Source organism: Petaurus breviceps, unplaced genomic scaffold, assembly GCF_028583685.1.
Source record: "Petaurus breviceps papuanus isolate PSGF00001 unplaced genomic scaffold, PetGlider_PUasm1.0 90903, whole genome shotgun sequence".
Classification (NCBI taxonomy): Eukaryota; Metazoa; Chordata; class Mammalia; order Diprotodontia; family Petauridae; genus Petaurus; species Petaurus breviceps.
This window is the reverse complement of record NW_027187376.1, coordinates 18,300,604-18,314,755: the sequence shown is the minus strand read 5'-3', so window position 1 is coordinate 18,314,755 and position 14,152 is coordinate 18,300,604. Positions and strand designations below refer to the sequence as shown.

Sequence of the window (14,152 nt, the reverse complement as noted above, 5' to 3'; positions counted from 1 at the left end):
TTGCCTGGTTGTTGTAAGGATCAAATCGGATGATATTTGTAATGTGTTTAGCATAGTGCCTGGCACATTGCAAGCACTATATAAGTGTATTATTATTACAATCTGTTCCCTCTTTCTGGATGATCCCATCACTTCTCATGAGATCAGTTCTTATCTTTGTCTAGGTGATTGCTAAATTTATCAATCTAGCCATAGTTTCTCTCCTGAGTTCCATTTCTGCATCATCAGTTGCCTGTTAGACATCTCCAACCATATGTCCTATAAGCATCTACAGCTTAACATGCCCCAAATAGAACCATTATCTTTCTGCCTCTTCTCCCTTTTTCTGTTGCTAGTATCTCTGTCCTTCTAGTCACCCAGATTCATGACCTTATTGCATCCCTGCCTTTTTGTCTCCCTTCATCTCTGTATCCATTTATTTCCTAGAACTTACCCTTTCAACCTCCACAACAGTTTCCCTCCATGTTGCCTTGTTGCAATCCTATATAATTTCAGAAATTTTACACCATAATTAGTCAAGGTTCAGTGAAATGAGTAAGCCTGGAAATGTTTAATGGAACTAGCTACCAGCACATTCCCTTTCTTTTGTAGAGCATAGCCTTGCTTCTCCAGGCTTCAGAGAACCCCAAAAGCTTAAATGAGAAGAAAACAAAATGACTCTGCCCATTCTTTATCCCAGCTACAAAAGAACAAAAGCTTGGGGGAGTTGCTAAATTATATTTCTAATTGACCTTACCTTTCTGTAGTCTCTGAGATGCCTAAGAAGGAAATTAATATATGAGATAGTACACAGCCCAACCACAAAGGAAACTAGTCATAGAGCTCCATTTTTGATTCTACCTTCACTTCTGTGAATGAGGATTCATGAAATTTTTCAGATGGGAAGGATTAATTCAGAATGCACATCAGATCTTTTAACCAAATTAAGTTATCATCATTGACTTACTCATTTTTCAAATCTATTTGTATATTTGAAAGATAAGATAGTCTCTTTTTTAAAAATATACATAAAAGTGAAACACAAAGAAAATCATGGATTTAAGAATTCTGGTCACTTCTAACAGATATAATAAACTAAGGAGATGCTACTATTGTGCTCCGTTTCATGTCAATAATGTATTTGTTTGGACACTTAGATGTATGATTTTTAAAAATTTCTCAACATTAACATTTCTCAACATTTTTCCTAGAAACATTTCTAGTAAGCTTTCCAAATTTACTTATTTTCTTTGGAAATGTCTCTTCAGAGTATATTCTTATAATTGCTATTTATTTAGACTTTTGTCTAATACAATTTAGTTTCAAAATATTTTAATTACATTGACTTTAGTAGTGAAAACTGTAGTATTAAGAATTGACCAAGAAAACAAGAAAGATATAGTAGGCAAACCATAAAGAAAATCACTTTTTTAGAGATGAGAACAGAAGCAAAGAAGAAAGGTTTCAGATTTTTTTTTAACATCGTTTTTTAATGTTTTGAATCAGGTGGTGTTCTCTCCATCCTTATACACAGGTTTGATTGTGCGGATCGACAGTTCCATTCTATCCCTGCTACCTGGCAGGCTCTCATGGATAATCCATATGATGTGAAAGAGCTTATTCCTGAGTTCTTCTACTTCCCAGAGTTCTTGGAAAATCAAAATCGTAAGATTTCACAAATTATGAAGTTAAGAATTTGACCCATTTTGAACACAGTAGCAAGAAGTTTGAGATATTTTCGATGGGGAAAAACATTCTCCTTAATATTTTTTCAACCAAAACCTCATTCTTTGTATGACTTATTTTTGGGGAAGCTGATAAAATCCATTCTTAGGTTTTAGCACAGTGCTATAACTAACAGAGAAGTTAGATAGATTGGATTTGGTGAGAGAGAGTATTGTTTAGGTGGCATTTATCTGAGAACATGGGTAGGGAGATCTTTTTTCTCCTGCATCTGTTCTCATGTCTTGAATAGGGATGGGAAATGGACAGATATAGAACAGTAATACAAAATGAAGATTGTGGACAAGGACTCAGGATTGTAATCTTTTTTTTTTTTTACCTTTTGGAGGGCAGTTGGGATTAACTAACTTGCCCAAGGTTACATGGCTAGTTTTTTTGTGTGGGTGTTAAGTGTCTGAAGCCGGAACAGAACTTGGGTCCTCCTGACTCCGGGGCTGGCACTTTACTCACTGCACCACCTAGCAGCCCCAAAAAGAATTGTAATCTACTTAGAAATTCACTGAATGTTTTTAAAGCATAGCATACAAATAAAATTAGTTTGTAAGATGAGATACTGCTATCAGTAGATTTGAGGTTGAAGCATAGTGTTGTAGAAAGAGTGCTAGAGTAGATATCAGTAATCTTAGGTTCTAATAATAATTTTACATACCTTATATTTGTATAGCACTTTGTAATCCTCAGTGTTTTGACAAATATTGGCTCATTTGATCTTGATAAGAGTGTTTAAAAGTAGGTAAAGGTAATTGATGTTATATCCCCATTTTGTAGTGAGGATTTTGAGACTCAGAATTGTTAGTTGATTTAGCTGGGGTCAATTGAACCTGGATTTCTTCTCTATTTGTCCAGTGTTTTTTCCATAGTTCTATCCTGGGCAAATTACTTGCCTTCTTTAGGGTGAGTTTCTTCATCTGTAAAATAATGGTTTAGGTAGAATGCTTTCAGGTATTTGAGTCTGCAAGGTACAGAATACCAAAAACATTTTATTAAGTGAGTTATATGCCTTAACCATTAGAAGAAATCCATTCCCCTTATTTTTTTTTTTTTAAAGCAATAGGGGTTAAGTAACTTGCTCAAGGTTACACAGCCAGTTATTTCTGGGTGTGGTGCTGAGTATCTGCGCCCAGATTTGATCCAGGTCATCCCGACACTGGAGCCGGTACTCTTACTCGCTGAGCCACCTGGCTGCCCCTAAGCAATTGGGGTTAAGTAACTTGCTCAAGTTTACACGGCCAGGTGTTTCTGGGTGGGTGCTAAGTGTCTGAGCCCGGGATTCGATCTCCAGGTCTTCTCAACACTGGAGCCGGTGCTCTTACTCACTGTGCTACCTGGCCGCCCCCATTCCCCTTATTTTTAATGTAAGAATACTTAACAGAAATACTATTGGTGATATTAATTTGAAGTGTCAGCATGCATTGTTTTATAAAGGTGAGAATCAGAGCTTCCAGATATTTCTACCTTAATTTTTCTCATCAGTGTAACTCATCAGACTTCTAAATTATTTCATAACTATGTTATTTCATCCTTTGAAGTAGTGAAATAACTAATTTAAAATTTGATTTGTACAATAGCTACAATATTCATATTAGTCAACTTTTACAATGGAATCCATTCAAGAAAAATAATTTGATTTGATGAATATGTTGTTAGAACAAAAGCATTATGGTTTAGACTAGAGAAACTAATTTTCTTTTGATTCTCTAACTTCACCTTTATACCAATGACAAAAAACCCCCCAAATAACCCAGTATCATCATCTTTTGATCCCAGGAATAAAACTTATTTTTCACTACTGACATTCCTTTTTTAATTGTTTTTTTTGTTATGTATCATAGATTTTGATTTGGGGCGGCTACAAGTCTCCAAAGAGCTAGTAAGTGATGTGGTTCTCCCCAAATGGGCTAAATCTGCTGAAGATTTCATCTATAAACATAGAAAAGCTCTGGTAAGATTTTTCTTGGTCTCATACAGATTAATAAAAGAGAAGCATATTTTTCTGAGAGGCCTAAAAAAGAGTTATTTATTTTTATTTCTAAATCATTATAACAATTAAGGCCTTATTGACAAATATATTGCAATCTTTCTGGGGCCTAGAAATTTTTTAGTGATATGGAATATCTGTGTATATATTACTTTAAAGCTTGATAACAAAGTATTATAAAAGTCAAGTTCTACAAGGTGTTCATTTTATGTGAAACCACTTCAGTCATTAACACCATAATATGGTTTACTTTATATTTCCTATAGTTGCTTCAGTTCTTCTGTACTTTGTTTCCATTATAGGTATTTACTACAATGTAGCCAAATGGGATGGTTGTGTTAGTATGCTCCCCTACCTTACTGAGGTCTTTTTTGTTGCAAATTGAGTAAAACCTGAGATAGACAGACTTGATGTTAATATCATCATATTGGTAAAAGTCATCATGCTGGTCCACCCAGTTCATTATCTGAAAAGAAATAATGGAGAGTCTGGAAATTTCCCATGATGCTAGGGGTCATTTATGTTAGTTATTACTAGAAATCAATACTCTGACCATAACTTCTAGTAGTGTCCTGAATTGACATTATAGGTATTCACAGTCCTCTCCTTTCTATGATTTGAACCCAAATGAAGATTATATCCCAATTCATCATTCCCATGAAGGGGATGAAATAAGGAAATAACAAGTTATTTAAAAAAGGCACCTCGAATTAGGCTAATGCTCTGAATTGTTAACCTTGTTTCTCCAATACGTGTCTAAGGGTGTATTCTCATTAGTGAACTTCATTTTTGTCTCTGTATCTGTAGTGCCTAGTAAATTGTCTTGCAATGTAGTAAGTGCTCACGAGTGGCTTGCTGAATTGCATCAGATTCCCAATCATTGCCTCATTTGGGGACAACTTTATAAGGTAATAGAACTGGAGTATAACCACAGGAGTCAACCTTCAAAAAGCAACTTCTGTACAATTACTTTTGTGTCTCCTCCCTTGCTTTTCTCCAAAAGGAACTTGAAATCTGAAGAGGTGCTGGTTAGCTTTTGAGAAGATGGCATTTTTCCTAGTGTATTTTTTCCAAGGACACCTTCAGTATTTAGTATAGTGCAGGAATTTGGTTAATTTTCCAGTTGTTCCTGAGTAATAAGATCATGGTGATCCATTGATTGTTTGAAATCATTTCCCATGTGTTGGGCATACTTTCCATCCTTAGATGAAAAATGTGATGTCATCCATGTGGGTGCTTCATGCAGAGGTGCTGATCATGACCTCCTGATGCCCTCTGATCCTGGCTGACCCCCATCCATGTCTTCCTATAAGTCCTCTCCCCTCCAGGGGACCCACCTCATGTGCTGGGGGTCCTACCTCAGCATCTTACAGGATTCCTTGAAAGAATTTGTTGAATGTGGTTCTCTGGTACATCTGAAAATATGCTCTGTGACTGAAGGGCTCAAGGGAGAATGGCAAAAAATGTGTTGGGAAATAAGACTCAGGAGGAGGGAATGTAGTCAATTAATGGCAGCAAAAGAAGTCTGAATCTTAGATATCATAAATTCTTTCTTCAAGAAGATAGTTTAGAAGTATGGTTTATGGGTAGTAGCAGGAGATGATTAACATTTTTTGAATTGTAGTGTTTTTGCCAGTGGCCAAGTGACTTTTCAGAACAAAGATAAAAATTAATACCAATTAGAAGAAAGGACAAAAATGCAAAGCTGCAGCATGTATTTAAAACAACTGTTGCCAAAAGAGAGGGCATAGTGTGCTGAGTAGAGAGCTAGCCACAGTATAAGGAAGATCTGGATTCATGAGTTCCTTCCCAAAAAACCTAGAAACTGCCTTAGCCAACAATTACTTGTTCTCCTTGACACTAACATTGAGTTATAGTACTTGAAAGTTTGCAAAGAGCTTGACATATATTAACTCATTTGATCTTACAAAAGTTCTGTGAATAAGGTGTTATTATCACCCCCATTTTGCAGATGAAGAAATTGAGACCAAAAGAAGTTAAATGATATGGCTGAAATGATAGCAATTTATAAGGCAGGATTTGAACTTAGCTATTCCTGATTCCAAGTCCAGTGCTCTGTTTCACTCTGCCTTCTCTTTGCTGTGTAGAGAAATGTGGCAGTCAAAGGTAGCAGGGATTTAGAATTTAAATTTGTTTATAATGTCTTATTGAGGGAGAGGGAAGGTGTTAGCTAATTTTGAGCAGCTCCATCACATTAAACAGCTAAAAGTAATGGAAATCTGGAAAAAAAAAATGACCACAAAACATTTATGGCAAACTTGATGAGAAACCCAATTAAACCTCAATCCCCAAAGCATTTAAGGATGAAAGTGGAAGCAGGATAACAAAGAGTTAATTAATGAAAGTGATTTATAAAAAAAAAATAAGTATAATAAACACTTTTCACAGGCAGTGACACTGGAGTCACCACATTTGGTCTTTAAAAATTGCAATCTCTAATATGCAGTCTGAGCTGATAGAAAGGCCCTAAAGAGTGCAAAGATGGGAATTGTGATTGGATTAAGCAAGTATACAAAGAGAAAGTCCGTGCTGGAACCAGTCCCTCTTGAGGGGGTTGAGAGATTGAATCTCAAGATCTGTAAATATTGGCAAGTCTCTTAACCTTTCTGAAGCAGTTTCTCAGTTCTAAAGTGAGAAGATTTGAGCTAAATGACCACTCACGTCCTTTGTCTCTTAAGTATTTGGTCCTAGGTATGTCTGAAAGGGGGGAGGGAAGGGTAAAGTGAACCAGCATTTAGTAAGTGCTTGCTCCTGCCAGGTATTGGGCTAAGCCACTTTATAAATATTATCTTACATGATCCTCACAACTACCTTGTGAAGTAAATGCTATTATTTTCATTTCCATTTTACAATTGAGGAAATTAAGTGACTTGTCCAGGGTCACACAGCTAGTGAGTGTCTGAGGCTGGATTTAATCTTTCTTCCAGAGTATGAGTCCAGTGCTCTATCCAGCCCTCCATCTAACTGCCAGCAAGCCTTTATTAAGTGCTTAACATTTGCCAGCCATTGTGCTAAGCTCTGGGGAGACAGAGAAAGGCAAAAAGAACCCCTGTCCTCAGGGAGCTCTGAGTTTAATGGATAGAGTCAGCACGCAAACACTTATGTACAAATGAGGTACATAGAGGATAAAAAGGAGATTATCTCAGAGGGAAAGCACTAATATTAAGGAAGACCAAGAAAGTCTCCTTGTAAAAGATGGAATTTTAGTTGAGACTTGAAGTAAGCTACTAAGGGAGAGAATTCCAGGCATGGGGGACAGCTACAAGTTAAGAGATGGAGTATCTTGTGCAAGGAGCAGCAAGGAGGCCAGAGTCATAAACAAACAAACAAACAAACAAACTTTATGAGGATCATCTATACATCCAACAAGGGCATTCTGGATAAGGCTTTCATCAAGACTTTTGAGAAGCCTTTGTTTAATAAAACAACAGACCATGCTTTTACAGTCACACAGTTAATGGAAATATACAGTCAGTGCATGATTCTACTATGCCTCAAGACTTATTAAATATTAAAAAGCAATTGGTATAGTAAAATGTTGCCTTAAAGGTTCTCCTTGAACAAGGTGTCTTTCACGCATATCAGTCACTAGCATTTATTAAACGTTAACTGTGTGCCAGTTACTTGGCTAAATTCTCGGAAGGCAAAGACAAGTTTAATAATCCCTACCCTCAGTGAGCTTCCACCCTAATGGAGGAAGCAACCTGTACACATAAGCATATGCAAATTGAATAAAAGGTAAATTTGGGAGGGGGGCACAAGCAGCTTCAGGAACCAGAAAAGGCCTTGTGTAAAAGGGAGCACATAAGCCAAGCCTTGCAGGAAGCCAGGGATTCCAAGAGGGAGGGAGTACATGCAGGCATGGCGACAGGAGGCCAGTATGAACGCAATCATGGAGTGTGAGGAGGGCACATGGAAAAATACTACAGATCACACAGATGTGTATTCAAAGCAGTCAATCAACAAGCATTTATTAAATACCAGTTGGGTCCAGGCACTAAGTGAGGTGGCTACAAAGAAAGACAAAAAGCAGTCTTTGCTTTCAAGGAACTCTGAGTCTAACTATGTACAAATTATGTACAAACAAAGTGTAATCTGAGATTAAGGTGGAAAACCTGGGAAAGCCTTCTTGCAGAAGGTGAGACTTAAGCTAAGCCCTGAAGGAAGTACTAGGGAAGCAGGAGAGAGAGAGGAGGAGGGAGAGAGTTCCAGGCCTGGGGGAGAGCCAGAGAAGATTCCTGGAATTGAGAGAGGGTGAGGACAATGAGAAACAGCAAGGGTGTGTATCTGTGTGTGTGTGTATCTGTGTGTGTCCGTGTGTATGTCAGACTCCTGAAGAGATAGACTGGGGCAGGTTTTAAAGGGCTTTAAAAGGTCAAACACAGGATTTTATCTTTGTTCCTAGGGTGATAGGGGCTATCAGAGCTGATTGGATAGGAGTGGAGGAGGGGAAGAAGTGAGGTGACCTCCCAGGGGGGGTGACAGTGTCTGAAGAGTGAGGGTAAGATGTGTTAGAGAGAGATGGAGATGACAGGAGCTTGATGGTGCTACAGCTATTGAGCTTTCCTTCCATCTCTCACTTTGCCCATTCTGGATAATCTGGATATTCTGGTTAATCAAGACTTCCTTGTATTTATTTCCTGAGCATTTTCTTTCTTTCTTTAAGAACCATCGTGTGGATTTGTTTAAGCCATGTAAAATTTGTGGTTACAACATAACTAGAGTCACAAATGAGGATTTTCATCTTGATTTCCCAGACATGATGTATAGTTTTATTTACAAGGTTTAAAGTGTTTATTGTTAATGCAAATTATTACTGTCCTAGGAGTCTGAGTATGTTTCTGCTCATCTTCATGAATGGATAGATCTGATTTTTGGCTATAAACAAAGGGGCCCAGATGCAGTGGAAGCACTCAACGTTTTCTACTATTGTAGTTACGAAGGTAAAAATTTCAACATTTTCTCTTTTGTGATATAATAGTGACCGGAAGCATCATTTGATAAAGTTCTGAATGTGTTTCTATTTTGTATTTAAACTTAACAACATTAACTGTGTAACCTGATGAACAAAAATGTCATTCTGACAAATAAACACAAGAAGTTTATTTTCCCTTACAAGCACCAGGAATCTCTACTTTTCTTTGTTTCTTTTTCCTTGATTATATTAAAGCCCAAAAGGTGGAGTTTTAGTGTGGGCTCACTCTAGCAAAATAAACCCTAGTCATAAGACTTCTGCCTACATGCTGCAGAATAACACAGGATCATTCAAAACAAGGTTCTTGGGGTAGCTGGGTTCAGGGGTCCTTATAGCTCATATAGAACACAGGACCTGAGTTCAAATTTGACTTTGGACATTTGATACTTACTAGCTGTGTGACCCTTGGCAAGTCACTTAACTTTGATTGCCTCACAGGGAAAAAACACAAAAACAAGATTCTTAAGATTGGCATTATATCTTAAAAGATTTTATTTTTTTTTTATCATTAAGTTACAAATAATTTATATTTTAATTCCTTCAAACTTCTGACCAGAAAAGCCCATTTTAAGATACAGTTTAGACCAAGTGGGGAACCTATGGCCTTAAGGTCACATGTGACCTCTAGGTCCTCAAGTGTGCCCATTTGAATTTAGTTTTGTTAACTTTGAAAGAAACTAGATCTAGGTCTTGGGCAAAAATTGTTAATAATATTCAATGTTCGTGTAATGTTCTAAGCTTTGTAAAGCATTTTGTGTATATTTTTTCATTTTAATGAATGAAAAAAATAAGTGCTTACAGTGTGCCCAGGCTGTGCATATAAATAGAAAAAGCTAGGGGTGGCTTGGTGGCAGAGTGAATAGAGCACCAGCCCTGGAGTCAGAAGGACCTGAGTTCAAATCTGCCCTTAGACACTTAACACTTACTAGCTGTGTGGCCTTGGGCAAGTCACTTAACCCGAATTGCCCTGCCCTCCCTCCTCCAAAAAAAAAAAAAGAAAAACTAGAGAGCCCCTGCTCTTAAGGATCTCACATTCTAATTGATAAGCAACACATAAAAGAAATTTCACTACAGGGAAAGTCCAGATGTCATAAGTCTTCAGCTATGAGCAAATGGCAAGGCTCAGGGGTCCTTAGGTTTCATCAGTAGGTCAGATGACAGTGCCAGAAATCCACAGGCAGTAGAGGCAATGTAGGTAGCAAAGTCTGATAGTCTTTCAGCTCACCAGAATGAAATAAACCCTATATGTGCTTCCCTTTGAACCCAGACATATCCCACGTAATTTATCTAATACGTTACATAGAACAGTCATTTATTAAGCACTTGCTATGTGCCAGGTACTATGCTAGATAGAAGAATCAAATGAGTCAGTTTCTTAAGGAGTTTACATTCTAGTGGTGAAGTATCTTCTTACAATCTCTAACTCTTCATGTCTCTCCTTCACATGTCTCACACCTCCCTGCTTTATACTTGGATACTTGTTCCCTTGCAAAAAAAAAATATATATATATACATACATGCATATATACATATACACACACACACACACACACACACACACATATATATATATATATATATATATATATATATATATATATATATATACACACACACACACATATATATATAGTGTGTTGGTATGTTCTTCACAATCACTTTTCTTGACCATTCACTAAATTTGAAAAGACAGTGACTGATCCAGAATCCTTAATATTTTCACAACACAAAAAAACATGATTTTTAAATTAATAAAAAAAATTTTCAACAAAAAATATCCATTTATTTGGGAAACAAAGAAAATCTCAGTAGAATTTTTTTCTACAGTATCATATAGTAATAAAATTAATTTTCATTGATTCACTACCCCAAACTCATTTTACCCATGAGGATACTGGGACCAAGGGAGGTTAAGTGACTTACCCATTGTCACCCAAGTAGTTAGCATCATGGGTGGGATTTGAACCCAGATTCTCTGACTCCAGGATCAGTCCTTTTTCTACTATACTTTTAAATATGGAGAGCTAAGGATATATTTTTTCCTAGTCTTAACTTTATATAGAACAACTTTTTTCCCCAAATATCAGTAAACTTTAGTGTTTTCAGTGTAGTTCAATTCAGCACCTATTTATTGAGCATTTACTCTGTGCAAATCCTTGTGTTAGATGGCAGAACAAAGACAGAAACAAAGCAGACCCTTTGTAATGACTCTTCCATTCTCTTTTGGGGGTACAAAATGTACAAAAGCATATACAAAGTAATTTCAAGAAGGGAAAAGTGCTAATAACTAGTAGATTCCAGAAATATCTCATACAGGTGATAGTCCCTGAGCTGTGCTTTGAAGGAAGCTGAGATTTCTAAAAAATGGAGGGAAGAAGAGAGTACATTCCAGACAGAGAGAGGGAGCACCTAGACAAAGAAAGGCATACAAATGGAAGATGGAGGGCTATGTATGATGAACGGCTCTTTGGCCAGCTTAACCAGAATAGAGAATGTGTATAGGGGTAAAATATAAAATAACAGTGGAATGATCCACTAAATTAAAAACTTGCCTAGATAAATCTTGCCTGTTTTATAGTTATGAAGTTTCTTTTTCTGAACATAGTATAAAAAACATTAGGATCTACTTTAATGGATCATGATGACATCAATGTGTATACCCCTTACAGTTATACAGATCAAAAAAGATATGCACTCTTATCTCCCTCTATAAATTATCCACAGAAAATCTACCCAATGTACTGGGGAACTTCCTCTAGAGCTTCTGACATGAGGTGAACATACCAATGAGGAACAGATGAGCTATTCATTGGTTATCTCTTGCTCTCATTATATGGCCAGTCCACTTCCTTTCTCAGTCGCAAATTTCCCTGATGACATCCTTTACCCCCACATATTACCAGGCAGAGTTGGTATCCAGAGAAAAGATAGGAGGAAGCTTCAAAAGAGACATCTCTTTTTTTTCTTTTTTTAAAAGCAATCGGGGTTAAGTAACTTGCTCAAGGTTACACGGCCGGTTATTTCTGGGTGTGGTGCTAAGTATCTGAGCCCAGATTTGATCCAGGTCATCCCGACACTGGAGCCTGTGCTCTTACTCAATGAGCCACCTGGCTGCCCCTAAGCAATTTGGGGTTAAGTAACTTGCTCAAGGTTACACGGCCAGGTGTTTCTGGGTGGGTAATAAGTGTCTGAGCCCAGATTCGATCCACATGTCATCCTGACACTGGAGCCGGTGCTCTTACTCGCTGTGCTACCTAAATTGGTTTTGGGTTTTTTTTTTGCTTTTTGGAGGGCAATTGGGGTTAAATGACTTGCAAAAGGTCACACGGCTAGTTTTTGTGATAAGTATCTGAGGCTGGATCCAAACTCAGGTCCTCCTGACTCCAAGGCCGGTGCTCTATTCACTGCACCACCTAGCTGCTCTTAAAAGAGACACCTCTTGAGAATAGTTTTTGGTGGAAAAAGGAAAAACAGAAACCTGGTGATCTAGGCCAATACTTCCAAGAGTTCTTAGGATGAAAATAGTAAAAGTAGGCCAGATTATTCTTCACCATTTAAATTATGACCTATTGACAGTACTGTAAGTGGTGAATTGAAAGGCTCATAATATTTCAGATAATATGAATTTAGAAATATCTATGTTAATGAGTGACTTGTTGATTTTTTTTGCCTCTTTTTTTAAACTTATGGCTTTAGGAGCAGTGGACCTTGATGCCTTGACAGATGAAAAAGAAAGGAAAGCTTTAGAAGGAATGATTAACAATTTTGGGCAGACACCCTGTCAGCTATTAAAGGTAAATCAGAAGTATCAAAGTTTGAATCACTAAAGATTGACATGTTTTGAGAGTCTTGTAGCATTAGGCTGTTATTCCACAAGACCATCCAGAACACTGTACACTACCTGTAACCAGGTGGCACAGTGAATAGACTGCTGGGCCTGGGGTCAGGAATGTTGAAGAAGTGATATTCTGGGAGGCAGAGATGAGGAGCTGATGCCAAGGAGGTATTATCCAGATCCAAAATTACCTGTTCTGTTGCTCTTCTTCAATTAGTAAGATTAATTGAATGAATGAAAAAACATTAATTAAGTGTTTTATCATGTGCTAAGTGCTAGGGTTACAAAAAAGCAAAAAACAGTCCTGAACGCCAAGAGCTTATATTCCAATAGGAGAAGACCTGCATGTGGAGGAGAGTTGTGGCCAAGATGAAGTGTTTTTTGTCAGAGAAGTCACTGCTCATTCCCACCCTCCCCATCTATCCCCACTTAACAATCTGATGTTTTTTTCTGTGTGTATTTATTCTGCACAGTCTGTATGTGCTCAAGATGTGCATATACTTTACTACCCTAACAGGAGATAAGCTCATTAAAGAGCTGAAACTGTTCCTTTTTCAACTTTATATCCCTAGTGCCTACTAGCTGTAGCAATAAGCACCCCAGCATCCCTAGGGTGGCTGCTAACACCGGTTCTTAGATCTGCTTTTCTAGAGGAAAGCAACTGAAAATGGGTTAATAATCTTACTTTAATCAATCAAACATATATCATTTACCTAGTTCAGGGGAAAAAGTCAGCACCGCAAACTTCAGAGAATATAAACAAGTTACAAGCAGACAGAGAAATAGATCAGCAGACAGGCTTCCAACTGTCTGACCATTACATCCCTACCTAGTCAGTTACCAGAGAGGGAAGCACCAACATCTGGGTTTTCAAAGCCCGGAGGCTCATTAGCTGCCCAGAGTCTCATCTGTGGTCAAATCACAAAACTCTTCTCAAAGTGAGCCCCCAAACAAAATCTCACATCAGGGGATATATAGCCTTCTCCTGGCTCAGAGAATGTCACAACCCTCTTGATCCACTGCCCAATCACAAAGTTTCAAGGTGGGCGTTCCTGAAAAACAAGCCTCCCGCCACAGGTTCCATGTGACCACATTCAGCCTATTTAGGGGGCAGAGTATATTTTCAAATCAAGGAAGGTTCTCAGAGTCACTTAAGCCTATCAAAGGGCCTAGGGGCAGGGAAGATCTTAAATTCCCATTCCCATAACACTAGCACAATTCATTGCATTTAGTAGGTGCTTAATAAATGGTATTGATTGATTAAAAATACAAAAATAGTTATATTGGAATTTTAAAGACAAATCCATAAGCATTTATTAAGGGCTTGCTCTGTGCATAATTAAATGTATTTTGCATCAGACTTAAACTTTGTAACTTTTTTAAACTGATGCTCACATTCTCTTTGCACTCATCTATTTCAATGGAATACATTGTCCCAAAGGATGACAAATAACTGAAAATATGCCTTCTATTTAGATAAAATGGATAACCCATGTATTAATAGTTGAGAATTGTATCTAGTTAATATTGATAATTGGGAGTTAAATCTAATTAAATTGCTTATTCTCTCAGATAAATTTCCAAGAAATCCAAAGTAGAATCGACAGATCTTCAGACATAT

General features: G+C 37.4%; 1 protein-coding gene across 4 annotated transcripts in view; it reads left to right on the top strand.

The window, feature by feature from the left end:
- Nucleotides 1-14,152, top strand: part of NBEAL1 (neurobeachin like 1) — a 204,769-nt gene that overhangs the window by 166,263 nt on the left and 24,354 nt on the right. For all 4 annotated transcript variants that reach the window (XM_069075326.1, XM_069075329.1, XM_069075327.1 and 1 more), the window contains 4 exons: nucleotides 1,514-1,644; nucleotides 3,555-3,664; nucleotides 8,547-8,664; nucleotides 12,393-12,490. In XM_069075326.1, coding sequence (XP_068931427.1) covers nucleotides 1,514-1,644; nucleotides 3,555-3,664; nucleotides 8,547-8,664; nucleotides 12,393-12,490 — 457 coding nt within the window. The remainder of the gene's footprint in view (nucleotides 1-1,513; nucleotides 1,645-3,554; nucleotides 3,665-8,546; nucleotides 8,665-12,392; nucleotides 12,491-14,152) is intronic.